At 37.1% G+C, this 16,706-nt stretch overlaps 1 protein-coding gene across 1 annotated transcript in view; it reads right to left on the reverse strand.

The window, feature by feature from the left end:
* KANSL1 (KAT8 regulatory NSL complex subunit 1) overlaps positions 1-16,706 on the reverse strand; it is a 172,888-nt gene that overhangs the window by 49,598 nt on the left and 106,584 nt on the right. The window contains 1 exon segment of the mRNA XM_043904919.1: positions 6,068-6,209. Coding sequence (XP_043760854.1) covers positions 6,068-6,209 — 142 coding nt within the window.

Below are 16,706 nucleotides of genomic sequence, written 5' to 3' on the forward strand. Positions count from 1 at the left end.
AAGTGGGAACTGATCTGACTTATAGTTTAAAAGGATCAATCTGCTACTGTGTGGACACAAAGATGAGTGGATAGCAAACAGAGAAGCAGAAAGAACAACTGCTTAGACCAAAGTGATTGGACTCTGGGTATATATATTTGAAGACAGAATCAATCAGTTATGCAAATATAATTCCTGGGATGGGATGGAAGGGAGTCGGAGACTCATTCAAGGTTTCCAGCCTCTGCCACAACAACAGAGCTCCTATCTGTTGAGAAGTCTTTTCAATGCACATTAGTTTTAATCAAATCTATTTCTGTAAATATGTACTCAAGTGCTATGCTGATGTAGATACCATTCATATATGCATTCTTTGTCTGACCCCCAAATCTATCTATGTTCATTACAGCATACAAAACCAACCATTAAATCTTTACACTGTACCTCAAACCAAAAAGGATAAAAGCAACTAAAAGATGGGTAAATAAAAAGTATACAAATAGCTAAAATTTTTTCACTCAGCGAAATAAAATGAATAAATGAAATAAATAATGAAATAAATTTCACTCAGACATTTATTCAATGTCTACAATGTGTTGGGTGGTGTGAAACCCTAAGAATAAGAAAATAGATAAAATACATTCCACTCATAAGGAGTTTACCTTCGTCTACCTCAGATAGACAGGTAGGCAAAGTATTACAATGACAGTGCTCTAACAGAAGTTTATAGAAGATGACGTGAGAGTTGAAAAGTGGTCGAGTCTAAGAAAGAGATTGACTGAAACAAGGTCTACATGATTATTTAAGTTTTCCTAAAATAGACTTAATATAGTTAGTAGTCATGAAAGGAAAGGTCACTGTGAGCAAAGAAAAATCCATAAAGTTCCACTCCACACCTCTCATGGCAACCTGAAGCTGGGATTCCCTAGCACTCAGGGTTTACACTGGGTAAACATTACATGGCTGTGGCATCAGCCATGAGTGGCAATAAGCTCAAGACTACTGCACTCTAAGGCCAAAGTGAAAAGGCCAGAGAGTCTCCCCACCCTTCACTATCACTCCCTAAGTCACAATCAGGACCATGCCTGGATCATCCAGACCTACAGAATTCCTATACAGGACAAAAGAAATTGGGAAGGCTCATGGTGGTATGCAGTCCTAACAGATCCTTGCAAATTATTCCTCTGTGGAAATACAAGTCTATCCTACATTTAAAAATGGGGGGGAGGGGGGTAGAGAAGGAAGTAAAATTGGAAAAGAAAGAAATGGTACCAGAAACTGTGCTAAGCCTGATTACAAAACAGGGCAAAAGCAAGCAAGCAAAAAGGAAAGGAAAGAAAAAACTAATTTGTATACAAAAAAGAAAAAAAAAAAACAACAACCCCACAAAACCAAAACACCTCTTCATCTGTAAAACAAAATTAAGACGCAATTTCACATACTTACTTCCCTGCCTATCTCAGATAGATCAGTGGGCACACTGTAGACCAGCTTCACAAGACTGTCTTGGGCTATGTAAAGATCATCCTGGGCTATGTAGGCAAGACACGGCTAACCACAAGGCCTTAGAACTCCATTAAGATGGAACTGCAACTATTTACATCAATTCTGAAGACAAGTATTCCAGGTTATTCCCATTCAGCAGCTTATCTATTGTAAGTTTCATAGTTCTTCCACCTCTCATTCCCAATTAACACCTTCATCTTTAGCAAGGCTGTGGAATCTGACAGATCAGTCAAAAGAAGGGTTAAAAAAAGATAATATTTTGTACTAGATGTGAATGTTGAAGATTGTGTGTTAAGAGAAAGAAGTCTCCCTTACCAATAGAATCCTCTTGGTCCCTGTGCATTCACCTTCTTCAATAAATATGCTTAAGAGACATGATGAAAAGGATACAACAGCAGAATGCATTAGACAGGAAATGCTTTGGGGTCAGATAAATTTAGAGCCCCAAGTTCAAATTTAGCTCTGCTTCTTACAAGCCTGTAAGCTGGTGCTTTCTGCATTAAGTAACACACATGAATGTACTTGTATATAGTATCATTCATGGTACAGATGCTATTTTCCCTTCTCATTCTAATATATGGGAGTATCTTTTTAAAAAAGCTGAATGAATGTGAAAGTTAAGACATAATAGTATGAAGAAGAGGACAGAGGAGCTCCTAGTAACTGTACCCACTCTCCAAAGAGCAGAAGGAATCACTATTCTCAAAGAGGCTAATAATTAACAGTCTGGAAGGCAATACTTAATTTTTGATGGACGAGAAAACTGATACTCATCCAGCAGTTCTCAAATACTTTCTTTTCTGGAATAGGTCACTTTAAGGAAATTAACATGCTTAAAGAGTAAATCCAAAAAAGAAAATCTTACCCTCCAGTTCCCCATCCAAACACAAACTATACCTGTACAGCTGATCACCAAACCTAGATTTCATGAAAATGCCTGTGCAACTCTGGCTAATTTTGGAGAATGGGAAAGGAGAACACCAATCTCTTTACTAGAACACAGGAGTTTAAAAAAAACTCCCATTCCAGTAACTCATGAAATAGTCAAGCATTTAAGGCAAGTGCTAATTTGAACGACAGAGTCAGAACCTCAAATCTCAGCTCTGCACTCACTTAGCTATATGACCATGAACAAACCACTTGATCTCTTTGACCCTTTATCTTTAAATTTGTGAGTAACAGCAAAATGTTTAGTACAGTGTTCAGCACATAGTAAATGTTCAAAGACTTCTGTCACTATAGAGATACATGAAGATCAGACATAAGCTAATTATCTTTGGGGAAAAGTCTACTGCTTGCCCCCCAAAATCTGTCACCTAGAACCTATGAATGTGACCTGATTTAAAAACAGGGTCTTTGCAAACATCATCAAGCTAAAATGAAGATAAAAAGAGGAACAAAGAACCATTTAGTATGGGCCCTAAATCCCAATTTGATTGGTTTCAAGAGGGAAATTGGAAGACACAGACACACCAAGAGGGAAGACGGAGGAAGAAATTGGAGTGATGCAGCTAAAAACAAGAGGAACACCAAAGACCGCCAGCAACCACCAGAAGCCTGTGAGAAGCCAAGGGAGCTTTTTCTCTCAGATCTTCAAAAGGAGCAGAGTCCTGCCTACATCTTGATTTAATTCTAGCCTCCAGAACTCTGAGAAAATAAATGTCTGCTGTTTTAAGTTTACCATCCAGTTTGTGCAACCTTGTATGGCAGGCCCAGGAAACTAACACACTGTTTCCAAAGACATCATATAAATATTTAATAAAGCTGTAAATTTTCCTGATATATTATTTCGATTATTATTCTACTTTTATTCTTCCTGTCAGAATTTTTAAGACGTGTATTCATACTGTAGAGAAAAAAAGAAAAGTACTATAATCTAGAATGTCTTGTTATAAACCATGAAACTAAGGCTAGTATGTGTTTAGTGACTTTTCTTCCCAAGGTTAGGACAGCTAAGTCAGAACTAGAATCAAAAACGGTATACCAAGTCCAGGCATAACAACATTCTACCTGATGTAGTAAGTCTGGTGTAATAACATTATGCCCTGAATGATAAAAAAAAAAACAAACCATGGATAATCAATATATACACAAAACTTCAAATCAATCACTTTCCAGATATTCAGAGATAGCTAAGACTTTTGATATAGTTTGAGGGCAAAAGAAGGAGGAGGCAACAGATGATGAGATGGTTGGATAGCATCACTGACTCAATGGACACAAATTTGAGCTCTGGGAGACAGTGAAGGCCAGGGAAACCAAGCATGCTGCAGTCCCTGGGATTGCAAAGAGTCAGACACGACTCAGCAACTGAACAACAGTAAGATTTTTGATAATTTCACAAAACTGCTGTCGTTACTACTGAGTTATGAGCTAAAGAATAAAGTAGGAACCAAAAGTGAGACTCTTCCCACACAGGTAGTGAGACTGTAAACTGAGGCACACTGCCTAAGTACTTCTCTGAAGTATGCATCAAAAACAGAAGTATCCATGCTGTGAGACTCTGGTAAAGATACTTACTATGGCAACAAAGGTCCGTCTAGTTAAGGCTATGGTTTTTCCAGTGGTCATGTATGGGTGTGAGAGTTGGACTGTGAAGAAAGCTGAGTGCTGGAGAATTGATGCTTTTGAACTGTGGTGTTGGAGAAGACTCTTGAGAGTCCCTTGGACTGCAAGGAGATCCAACCAGTCCATCCTAAAGGAGATCAGTCCTGAAGCTGAAACTCCAATACTTTGGCCACCTCATGCGAAGAACTGACTCATTGGAAAAGACCCTGATGCTGGGAAAGATTGAGGGCAGAAGGAGAAGGGGATGACAGAGGATGAGATGGTTGGATGGCATCACCGACTGGATGGACATGAGTCTGAGTAGGCGCCAGGAGCTGGTGAGGCAGCTTTCCCCACCCTGATGGACGGGGAAGCCTGGTGTGCTGCAGTACATGGGGTCGCAAAGAGCTTCACCCGACTGAGCACCTAAACTGTAACATATGGTGCCGCTACAAGCAGTAGCATCTTTGAGTTTATTAGATATAGCAGTTTTATAATGAGGATCATATATAAACACACAATACATACAGTTGTATACAAATATAATAGATACAGCAACAAATATGACTGACTACTATTCTAATAATCTCAGTTATTACTAAGAGACTTCAGTTCTCAAATATGAAAATTCTCACTTAATTACTGGCTATAAAAGTTTTGACACAGACACTGAGCAAGAATGTTTTTCTCTTCAGGATAGGCATATTCAGCCATCTCCTGATATTTTTTTTAATCACCATTCCAGCTGATATTCTGCAAATCTCACTTAATTTTCTTTGTGAGAAACAGCTAAGGAAAGCATAACATTTACCATTCTCTGTGAATATTTTTAGGTTCAAATCCTCATTTGCTCTAATTTTTAAAGTTAGTCAGGATTTAATATGTTCCCTATCCTAAGGGAACCCATTTTTATTATTATTATTTTTTTAAAAGGTTAAATCCTCTGGACTTTGCCCTCAATTATATTATGTTCCAATGAACTTTTGGAGAATTACATGTAACTCTATCTGGGGAAGAAGCTCAAAGAACACTCCAGTATAATGTCTGGAATAAAAGCTTATATAATATATTAGGGAGGCTGCAGAACTTTTACTTCAAACCCTCACTCTTTTGTTCATCTTGGCAGTTAGTCACCCTTTAACTTTTGGCCTACTAATTAATGCACACAGTTCACAATTTTAGTGTATAACAATTTTCTTAAGGCTTTGACCAGCACTAAGGTGGGACAAAAAAGTGTCATGACACTTATTTTTAGAAGCAGAAGATGCTTCATCTAGACCCACATGTTCAGTCAGGGAGTTCACTGCATCAAGCTAATACCAAAAGTACCTTCCAAGAAATTAAGAACCACAAAAGGAGGATTTTTATTTGTCCCTGTGTTGCCACTAAGGAGAACAGTGCTGGTACACAGGAGGCACTCAACTATTTGCTGAATGGATTTCTTTTCCATGTACATCGATCCCTCAGTCAAACCCCAAATAAGCAGAGGACATTTTTATAACTTGATTTTTCAGGAGAAAAATTATACAAGCATCACTGTTAAAGATAAAAGCAGTATGGTTAAGAGTCAATCCACCACAAAAAGAACAAGGGAAAAATGAAATCACCAGAATCTAATCTTGCCTGAATTATCTTTCAGAAAAAAATCCATTTTCCCTCAACAATGGAAGCTAAGCAGCAAAACAGAAACAGATTTAAGTTTAAAAAAAAAAGATGAAAACCCTCAGTCATCACGGCTTTCTCACAGTTAACAGTCACGCAGGTCAATGGCGCCTTAAGCCGTGCCCCACCCTCCTTTTAACTGTCCCCCGTTAGCCCAGATGTACAAACTGTTTTGTTCTAAACCCATATTCTATTCTAACAGTGTTGTCTGCATCATGCTAAGTAACACCAGGCTCTTAAACAAATTAAACCGCTATATCAGATCATATTAAATCATTCTCTTTGACATAGTTAAGAGTTATTGAGGGATGGGGAAAAGGGGATAATGATAGTTTTTAGCTGGGCTGAAAAAGACCAGACACTTATCCCTTACCTTATTAGCACGTATCTGTTTGTAAATATCTGTTTGCTGCCGAATTCGATATTCCAAGTCAGAAACATGAGCCTGAAGCCAGTTCCAGCGGCTGACAATAGCTGCTCGGTCTGCAGCCCATCTCCATTCTGACCTGCGCCTCCTAAAAGGAAATAAACTGAGTGAAATCCAAGAGTAGCAGTAACATTTATGCTAAATGGGAGTGGGAAGGTTTTAACATCTAAATGCCCTTATACAAACCAACTTGAGTGTCAAAAAAACTCAAGACGATGTGTATATATGTCACAGGCGATGTGGATACTAAAACTCTTCGCATATAGATACATCCCAAATTAACTAGCTGAAACTGCCTTCCAAATATCCTGATCTGGCGGCAAAAAATTTTTCTAAATTTTTAAAATTTCTCAGGAGACAGAAATATTTTCTACTTCAAGAAATATAAAGAATAAAGATTACAGATCTACACAGAAAATCCAAGACACCACCAATTATAAAACTAACCAAGGCTTCAGCAAAGTTGCGGAGTCAAGATCAGCATACCCAAATTAACAGTGTTTCCAAAAGCTAACAAGTAGAAAATACTCACTTTTTAAAAAAGCACTATTTACAACACTAACAATTGCTAACATTATATACCAAATATCTTTGCATGGAATATAATAAAACTAAGAGACCTACTTAAATGGTGAGATAGATTTTTTAAGATAACAATTTTCATATCTATTTACAGAGTCAAATAAAGCTCCAATCAAATTCCCCATAGGGCTTTTTGTTTTTTTGTTCCTTTTCTTGACTGGCCACATGGCTTGTGGGATTTTAGTTCCACAACCAGGGGTTGCATTTGGGCCCCGTGGCAGGGAGAGGGCAAAGTCCTAACCACTGGATTACCAAGGAATTAGCCCCCTCTCCCAGGGTTTTTAATGGAAGCTTACAAACATTCATTCAAAAATTCACATTAAAAAAAAAAAAAAAAAGAGCAGCACTAGAGAAATTCTAAAGAAAATATGATGAACCCTAACACTGCAGATGTAAGGTAAAGCTATGATGATTAAGGCAGTCTAGAAAGACAAAAAGACAGTGGGACAGAATACGAAACTCCTAAACTTAGAACTGGATACATATAAGAGATGGGCAGAGCGAGCAGTGAGGAAAGACTGAATTATTCAATAAATGGCATTGAGATGCCAGTTCTCTACATGAAAAAATACACGAAAAAAGTAAAATTACTTCCTTTCTTTATAATTCCCTAGTTTTGGAATTCCTAAATCCAAAAAGCTGAACTTAACAAGATTATCTTTGGAACTTCAGGGCAGGGAAGAATTTCTTACATCTCTTAAAAAAAATTGAGCTAACTTTCAAAAAACTGCAAAAGATTTAAGAAAGGCAAGCTGGTTGGCAGAAGATATATGCAACACACGAAACTAAAATGACAGAATATATAACGAACTCCAACAAAGAGGTTTAAGAAGACCATCTAACAAAAGATGAACATATTAAAAATTCACATGAGAAATCCCAATGGCCAAAAAATACGTAAAAATATGCCATGTATTGTTAGATTTTGGTTAAAATATTATAAATATTAAGACGTCATTTCAAACCCAGATTGGAAAAACCAAGTGTTGGTAGATGTGGAAAACAGTAATTCATATACTGCCAACAAAAATAAAAACTAGCACCACCATTTTTAAAGAGTAATCTGGAAATATTTGGCTAGGTGGAAAATGTGTGTACTCAATCATCGTGAAATTCTATTTCTGACAATATAACCTGCACATCTGCATAAAGAAATAGGTTCACTGCAATAGTTTGTAACAACTAAAAATTAGCTACACTTTAATTTGTTAAAATAAGGAAACAGATAAACTAATTTACTCCTTTAAGGGATTTTTCTATAGTAACAGAAACTAATTAACTAGAGCTATCTGTATCAACCTGACTGTATCTCAGAAGACAATGCTGAATGGAAAAATATAAAAACTAATAATAAATTAAGTGCTTTTATAGATACACACAAGTAGTTAAGCAATTTAATGGAATATCGTTTATCAACTTAATTATAACTATGTACCAACACGTCTAAATCTCAACAATGTGGAATGGAAAAACTATATAAAAACTAAACAAAACAAACAAAAACCAAGCAAACAAACAAAAAGCAACTAAAAGATCCCACATACCGCAAGGAAGATCAAAGATCCTGAGTGCCCCAACCAAGACCCTGCATAGCCCAACCCCCCCGCCCCCCAAGAAAAAAGACGAAGAATAAAACACAATTATAAGACTTGTTACCAATACATAAATAGTAAATGCATAAAAACATGTACAGTGCTGATAAACAGCAAATTCAGGATCAGGGTCCTCCTTAGCTCTAGGAGGGGAAAAAGATAAGTTAGATTTTAGCTGTATCTGTTACGTAAGGTTCGACTTCTCTTTAAAAACTAGAAGTCTGATAGAAAACATAGAGATACTCTCTTCTTTAGTACAATTATCTGGTTCAATGTTGGCTGCAGGTCTAGTTCTAGCCCAAATTCAGAAAAAGAACCTCAAGACATCAAGTGCAACCTCTGGATCATTCTTGCACTAAAAAATGTTCCCCTTCACTAAAAGAAATAAAACTAGTCAACCCTCATGTCCTATTTCCAGCTTTCACTACTCTTCAAGGTTCATAACCTTCCTATCTTGTAAAATCTCTTGGTTTCACAGGTTCATTCCTGAAGATGCCACAGTACCAATCCCCACCATCAACCACCACCAGGATACTCCAGTAACCTCCTCAGCTGCCACTCCTAACATGAACCACATAATATTATTCTTAAATAAAATCTCCTCAAATCATATTTCTTCCTGTCACTCTTATGTGTAAGAAACCACAGTTTTTATCTGCTTCTTTACAAATCCTAAGTCTTCAAGAAAACAAAGTAGAAGGGGAGTCAAACACCATAAAAGGCAGCACTTCGAAGCCAAAAAGTGATCAGTAAAATTAACAAAACATCCACTTAATGACAGGTTTATTCTCAGACAAATGTGTTCTAACAACTGACAGTGGCTAGCCCAAATAATACTCTAACGTTGAAAACCAAAGCGGGGAAAGATGATTTCTTGGCTAATTTATAGCATGCCTTCCTTAGTCACCCTTGGTGGACAAATAATCCTGGCAGTCTCTCCCAATGATCCTGAACTCAGCTCAGAAGCCTTCTCACCAGTGTTCCAACAGTAAGCACTCTGACTTGGCAGGAAAGAGGAAATTTATTACTTCTGAATTTTGACACATCTTAAACAAAAGAATTTTTTTTTCTGTTCTTTATTGTTTGAGGTCAAGGAAAAAGTAAGAAGGAAATGAAAACACTTTAACTATGTGAAAACTTAAAAATACAAAAGGAAAAGAAAATTCCTAAAACATTTCAGTTCCTAAGAACTCTGGTAGATAAACACTTTTTTCCCTCAAATATTAAGGAACAGCTCCTTTCAATTTTCTTATTGTGAACATGAACAGCCTGATAAATATTATTCTAAATACTAGTGCAAAACTTAATTCCCGGTATTTTTTTTTTTTTGGAAGCCTGACTAATAAGCTAATTAAAGACAGGCAGTGTTAATGGAGGACCACAACCCCCAATTATGAACATGTTTCAACTCTACAAATACATTTGTCATGACAGTTTCTAACCAGATAAAATTTTCAGTAGGAAGTTGTCATGTTGTAATTAATGAAAAATGGAAAACCCCACCTTAAGTGTCCAAAAAGTATTTTGTGTTCAAAATACCAGCAACATGGCCAGAAATCTGAACTGCTAACAAAGATGGGATGTATACAGTTAGCAAGCCTGAGGTGAGCTGTGAAGATGTTACGCCACTCCAATGGCAAATCAGAACACAAAACATAGTGTAAGAATAACAGTTTCAAGCACGGAGTTTATGTTTTTCTTTCCTTAGCAAAAACAACATGCTACAGAAATTCAGTTTATCAGAGGCAGAGGTAGATTTTGTCCCTAATATTCAAAATGTAAATTATTATTCTTAATAATTTACAGCTCAAAACGAGAGACAGTGATTTAAAAGCAGGGTCATGCTTTAAAAATAACATGTCACTAAGGCTGCAGAGTGATGCTTATATGAATATAATGATGAACTGGTTTCTACTGTTGTCATTATCAATATGTGGATTCCAACACGGAGAAGCCTTTGAACTCTTTCCTCTTGCTTACTCTGTGCTAACAATCAGTAAAACAATTGCCCTGATTTTGTGCAGGACTCGAGGATGCCTTCTAAGGTGTTATTTTCTGTGAACTTTCATCTCACTTTGTACCAAAATACTTTGTCTACATGTACTGGACCACCACCTGAGTGGGAAGTCATTTTAACTAATATTTTGTTCCTTGCTTTTATTAAACATTTTACTGGTAGATTCCCTTTGCCTACATATATGGGATAAAGATCCATTAAACTTTTACACAATGAATTGCTTTTTGGGGTCCCTAAACATGGGTGTTCACTGGAAGGATTGATGCTGAAGCTGAAACTCCAATACTTGGGCCACCTTATGCGAAGAGTTGACTCATTGGAAAAGACCCTGATGCTGGGAGGGATTGGGGACAGGAGGAGAAGGGGACGACAGAGGATGAGATGGCTGGATGGCATCACCGACTCGATGGGCATGAGTTTGAGTAAACTCCGGGAGTTGGTGATGGACAGGGAGGCCTGGCGTGCTGCGATTCATTGGGTCGCAAAGAGTCAGACAGGACTGAACTGAACTGAACCATGGAAAGATACAATACCAATAACTGCTTCTGTAATATCACATGACTAGTAAGCTGTAACATTGCTAGCTATGTTACGAGTATTTATTTGTATAATAGTGTATGTTCTATAGGTTTATTTTTAGCTATGTGAACCTATATAGTTTTAATAGTTTTTTTTTTAAAACAGGATTAGAGTATTACCACATATTGAGAACTTAAGATGCTCTATGGGATCTAAGAATAATTATTTACTTTAACAAAAAAGTCATTTCCTCTAAGAAAGCTCTGGTATTTATAAACACTTGAAAGCTAAATAGTGGAAAGTACTAGAAAATTTAGAGTTCAAGTTACACGCTGGTCAACAGAACAAAGGGATTAATTTTTGTTTTCAACTCTCTAAAATCCTCTTGAATGATAATGTTAATGGTAATATTTTATTAGTACAGGACAAACAGATCAATATGGGGACTCTGATGTAAGGAGATTAAACTTCTCTTAGGGGATGACAGAGGACAAGATGGTTGGATGGCATCACCGACTCAACGGACATGAGTTTGAGCAAACTCTGGGAGATGGTGATGGACACGGAGGCCTAGTGTGTTACAGTTCGTAGGATTACAACAAATCGGACATGACTGAGCAACTAGACAACACAAGAAATGTAAGGACTAAGTTTATCCACTGACTCTTCAAAGGTGTCAATGATAAAAACCTTTTTTTACTACACCTTAAGAGTAACTTAACTTAGAAGTGGTTACCATAACTTAACTACCACTAAGAAAAGCAACACGGAAAGCAATTTCTACTCACACAGAGAAAAGACTGCCAACTGACTGTAAAACAGATTACTAATGCAACTCTTTGTAACTGATAAAACCCTATCTTCACTGCCTACAGTGCTGCCACAGACAGCAGTAGCAGATACGGCACTTCCTTTTTTCTCAAAGATAAACTGCAGTAAAAGTTGATTTATCTAAAAGTAATACTGAAGTTAGGCACTGAACCATGTCAAACAGCCTTTGACTAAGTCACCTAGTTCCAGTCCAGGATGGGAAATCTTTAAGTCCAGTAGAACAATGCTGGTGGATTATACTTTTCCCTGACCTGGAAATGTAACAAAATAAAAGTAAAATGATTACCCACAGCAGGTTACACCGTACCATGTTCTACCAAATATTCAACAGTTATGTGCTACTTCCAGAAGTGCACAATTTCTGAAACACCAACATTCTGAAGTCTCTAGGTTCTTTAGATGACTTATAATATCAATAAAACAGACTATGTGAAATTGAGATCATCATCGAACGTCAGAGCACACAGCTGCTAGATTCACAGTATCCAGCCTAAGGCTTAGGGTCAATACAGTAGAGAACAGAAAATCTTAACATTACTAAGAGTAGCATTTAAAAAATGTGTATACAAGTATTAACTACCTAGCTCAAGAGCAATGTGAAAAGAACAGAAGGAAGAGCAGGAAGATAGCCAAGCTCTCACTTTTATTTACTTTGTATGATCCTAGACATGTGTAAATTGACCTCCAGAAATAATAGCAACGTCAGCCTCACAGGATGTGGTATTCACAAAATGATATAATCTTAATTGTAAAGTACAATATGTATATTGTACAATTATTACATAAATATATATAAACTTTGGATTTTAATTCTGTATCATAAAAGGTACAAAAGAGGACAAGAGATGAAATCTCTAAGAGGCATACATAATCAGGAAATAGGTGTTTTCAATTAGCAACAGAATTCTCAGTGTCTTGAGTATTGGGCTTCAAAGACACCTAAAGCATTAAAACACACTGTATTCAGTCAGAACTTCAATGACATTATTCCTGTGGCCCCAAATTTACAGAGATGAGGGAAATAAAGTGGCGGGGGGCAGGGAAGGAGAAACAAACTGTCCGTAGAGTCAAGTATCCCACATTTTAGTTATAAAACTCATAGATGAAAATGGGTTAAGACACTGTGGCTGTCACTCGAGGTTATATCAGCTTTCTAGAGCTGTTCTGTAGCAAAGGAAGTAAATGTTCCAGAGCCAATTCATCCTGGTAAGATTTGGGGTTGAACACTTGACCCTTCTGTCTCACTGCTTAAATCAGATTACACCTCTGAAACTGAAATAAGATTTGTGTATTTTGGTATATTATTTCAGCCAAGCTTTCAATCCATCAGGAAACTCTTCCTCCCTTCTTCCCTCCATTTAACAAATACTTAAGATCTATTATTTGATTTACCAGGGATTATACTAGGTGCTGGGGACACAATCATAAAAAATAAAAATGCTGACTCAAAGAGTTTAATGGGGTAGACAAATGTTAATAATTCAATCACGCAGAATGTGAGAGAAGAGATAACTATATGACATCAGATTTAGACTGGAGGATCTGGAAGATTTCTCTGTGGTATTAACAATTAACCTGAGCGCCAAAGAGTAAGTTAGGACTTGAACAAGCAAACTTGCTGAGATAAAGGGTAGAGGTTATGGAGAGAGACAGAAGATACTGAATGAGGGTTGTGGTATGTCTTAGGAAGAAGAAACAACTTGTACACAGGTCATGGAGCTGGAGCTCTGACAGTGAAGAAGAAAAATGCACTGGAGTTGACACTGGATATAGGTAGGTAGGGTCAAATCCTATAGGACTCTAATCCATGTTATTATTATGAAACAGTATAAGCAATCCTGATCTTGGTCCATGTTCTTTGATTTATCTTGGAACTTTTATTTTAAATGAAGAACATTTTAATACTAGCTAAGGGATAATGAACTCCCATATAACCATCAACTAGCTCTTATCAAAACTAACTAGCTAGTTGATAAGAACAAAAGCTCTTATCAGTGTTCAAGGTCTAGGAATGCTGTTCCATCATATGCATGAAATGTGTAAGAACATACTTTCTCAACTAACTATCAACTCTTGGACAATCTTACCACATCCGAAACATCTAAACCTCCTCCTTACAGATTGATTCTGAAGCCAATTCTCATGATCAGATCATTACATCTGGCATATATTTTTATATGTGTCTCCAAAAGGTAAATTCACTTTACATATACTTGTATATTTTTTAAAAAAACAAAAATTCCTTAATGTCAAATATCTAGTAATTGTTCAAATTTCCTGGATCATCTCAACTGGTCAGCCCAATCAAAGGCAAGTAAGATCCACACACTGTGTCTGGATAAAACACCTCAAATTTTAAGTTTTCCTCTTTTTTCCCCCCTCACAATTTATTTGTGGAAGAAACAGAGCTATCTGTCCTTTAGAATTTCCCAGGTTTGTAAACGAACACCTCTAAACAACCTTTAGTTTGTTACTTATTATTCTGTAGATCAGCAGATAAATTATTTGTACATTCAATTTTTTCATGTTTAAGACTGAGATATATGCTTTAAAAAAAAAAAAAAAACCACACCCAACCTTTAAAGAATTATATAAGGTACTTCAAACTGCTCCCAATGCCCATCTGTCAGACTCTTTATCAAACACGGTAACATATACATAATATATAAACTGCCAGGCACAATAAAAGAAAGAAACATAATAATTCTCCAACAGACTCTCAGCTGTCCTCAGGCCACTGGGTTTGGTCTATCCAAGTCTACAACCAGGAAATATCTATTAACATCTTTTATTCTTAAAAACCACCTCCCTCTTGGAGTCTTTCCTGCTGACCTGTATCTCACAATTCATTACTTTGTATTCTTTAAGCTTAGTGTGGTCCCCTTATTTTGTTACTTATGTATTCTATATTTCCAAGTCAGGCCTTACATATGATTGGTCTTCAACTAGATTATCCATGCCTTCTTATAGGCACTACTTACTGTGTGCTTTAGCTGCTAATCAATCTTCAATGTTATCTGCATCCATGTATTATAATTTATGAATAAGGAATTCTCAGGGAATATAAAAAAATGAGACTTATTTTAGCTCTGTTTAATTTTCAAACTCAAAAATACCTAAATTAAGTCTGAAAGACCTGAATGCCTTACACAGACTTAAGTGTGCTAACGGAGAAAAACAAAGCCTTACAAAGAAGGATGGAAATGGTTTACAGTTCTCTGTAGCTGGTCGAGACTAGACACTGAACTGGAGGATGAAGATTCAGAACAAAACACTGGCTTAGTTACTGTGCCTTTTTTAGAGTGTAGGAATCTGCTATGTTTCTAGAAGAAAGGAAAATGACAAAGTTAGTACTGAAAAGATCTCAGCTATTAAAATAACTGCTAATCCAGAATGGCTCCTCCAGATTGAACCAATCAAGCTTATGTCTACTGTTCTGCCTAGAGAATCCATTGCTTTATAAAAGTGATTTCCATTTTAGAATCTTTCAATAATCAAACTGAGGCTAGAATATTCAAATTCTGTATGTAATACTAATTTCTCCTATGAAAATTCTAAATAGTTAAATAATCCCATTCACTCGAAAGCTATAAATTAAAGTGTAAGAGTATTAACAGTAAATTGCTGTTATTTGATCTAGCTCACTCACCAAAGCAAGAGACTGACTGGGATCACACCTTACAACAAGTACCTGCTGCAAGCAGCACGGGACTCAGAAGTTTCTCAGGAACATCACACTGCTTCCCAGCCTGGGTTCCTTAAAGGAGAGTCAACAGTACAGTGTTTGGACAAGGAAGCAGCAGGGGAGGGAGGACATCGGCACTTATTCCATGGGGAGAACTTGTTTCTGGCCATCTCTAGAATGATCAAAAATTCTTAGAGAGAAACCTTTTCTTCTCACTTTAAAAATAAAATACAGTTTATTGGGAAGAGCATAGTGTTTACAGTCAGCTGAACACTAAATTCCAAATCCAAGGCCTGCCACTAACACCGAGCCAGCTGTTGAAAAAATGAAAAGAACAAAAGCTCTTATCAGTGTTCAAGGTCTAGGAATGCTGTTCCATCATATACATGAAATGTGTAAGAACATACTTTCGAAAATATTACTCAGAGCTACTGAGGTTTAGGAATAAATGATACATCTTCAAGAAAATGAAGCTGAATCAAAAATCAATTTGTTAGTTAACTTTCCAGTTTTTAAAAATAAGTATTAATAGAAGAACTTCTGGTCCAGGCAATATGCTTTATTCTTCCAGCTCATCCCTACTAAACACAACTATAAACCCTGGAAATTATGCAAAAGGCAGCAACCTAAGAAAAACTCTGAAAATATTGAAAAGAGGAAGGTGGATTAGTGACCTCAGGACTAGAATAATAATATAGTGACAAGGCATGTAAAAAATTACATTCAACAAAAAGGGGCCCAGATAGGTTCATTCCTCTGGCGGGTGAAAGGGGAGTACTACTCAGGATGGCAGGCCAGCCCTGAAGCAAGCTCAAAGTAAGAGGCCAGGGGAATCATTATTATCCTATTTCTCTCTTACCTTTTTGCAACAAATATTCACTGTGTCTAATCTCTCTCTCCCCATTACCATTCTCTCTTAAAATCAAGCTTTCACCCCAGCTACTGCACTGAAATAGCTAGTAAAGGTCACCAACATCTCCACTGTGCTAGACCCAACTTCCAATTCTCAGTCTTTATCATCACCCTGCTGCTGCTAAGTCACTTCAGTCGTGTCCGACTCTGTGTGACCCCATGGACGGCAGCCCACCAGGCTCCACCGTCCCTGGGATTCTCCAGGCAAGAACACTGGAGTGGGTTGCCATTTCCTTCTCCAATGCATGAAAGTGAAAAGTGAAAGTGAAGTCGCTCAGTCGTGTCTGACTCTTCGCAACGCCATGAACTGCAGCCTACCAGGCTCCTCCGTCCATGGGATTTTCCAGGCAAGAGTACTGGAGTGGGGTGCCATTGCCTTTTCCGATCATTACCCTATCAGCAGTCTAATACAGGTGATCACTTGCTCCTCCTCAAATTCCTTTCTTC

Source organism: Cervus elaphus, chromosome 5 (assembly GCF_910594005.1).
Source record: "Cervus elaphus chromosome 5, mCerEla1.1, whole genome shotgun sequence".
Classification (NCBI taxonomy): Eukaryota; Metazoa; Chordata; class Mammalia; order Artiodactyla; family Cervidae; genus Cervus; species Cervus elaphus.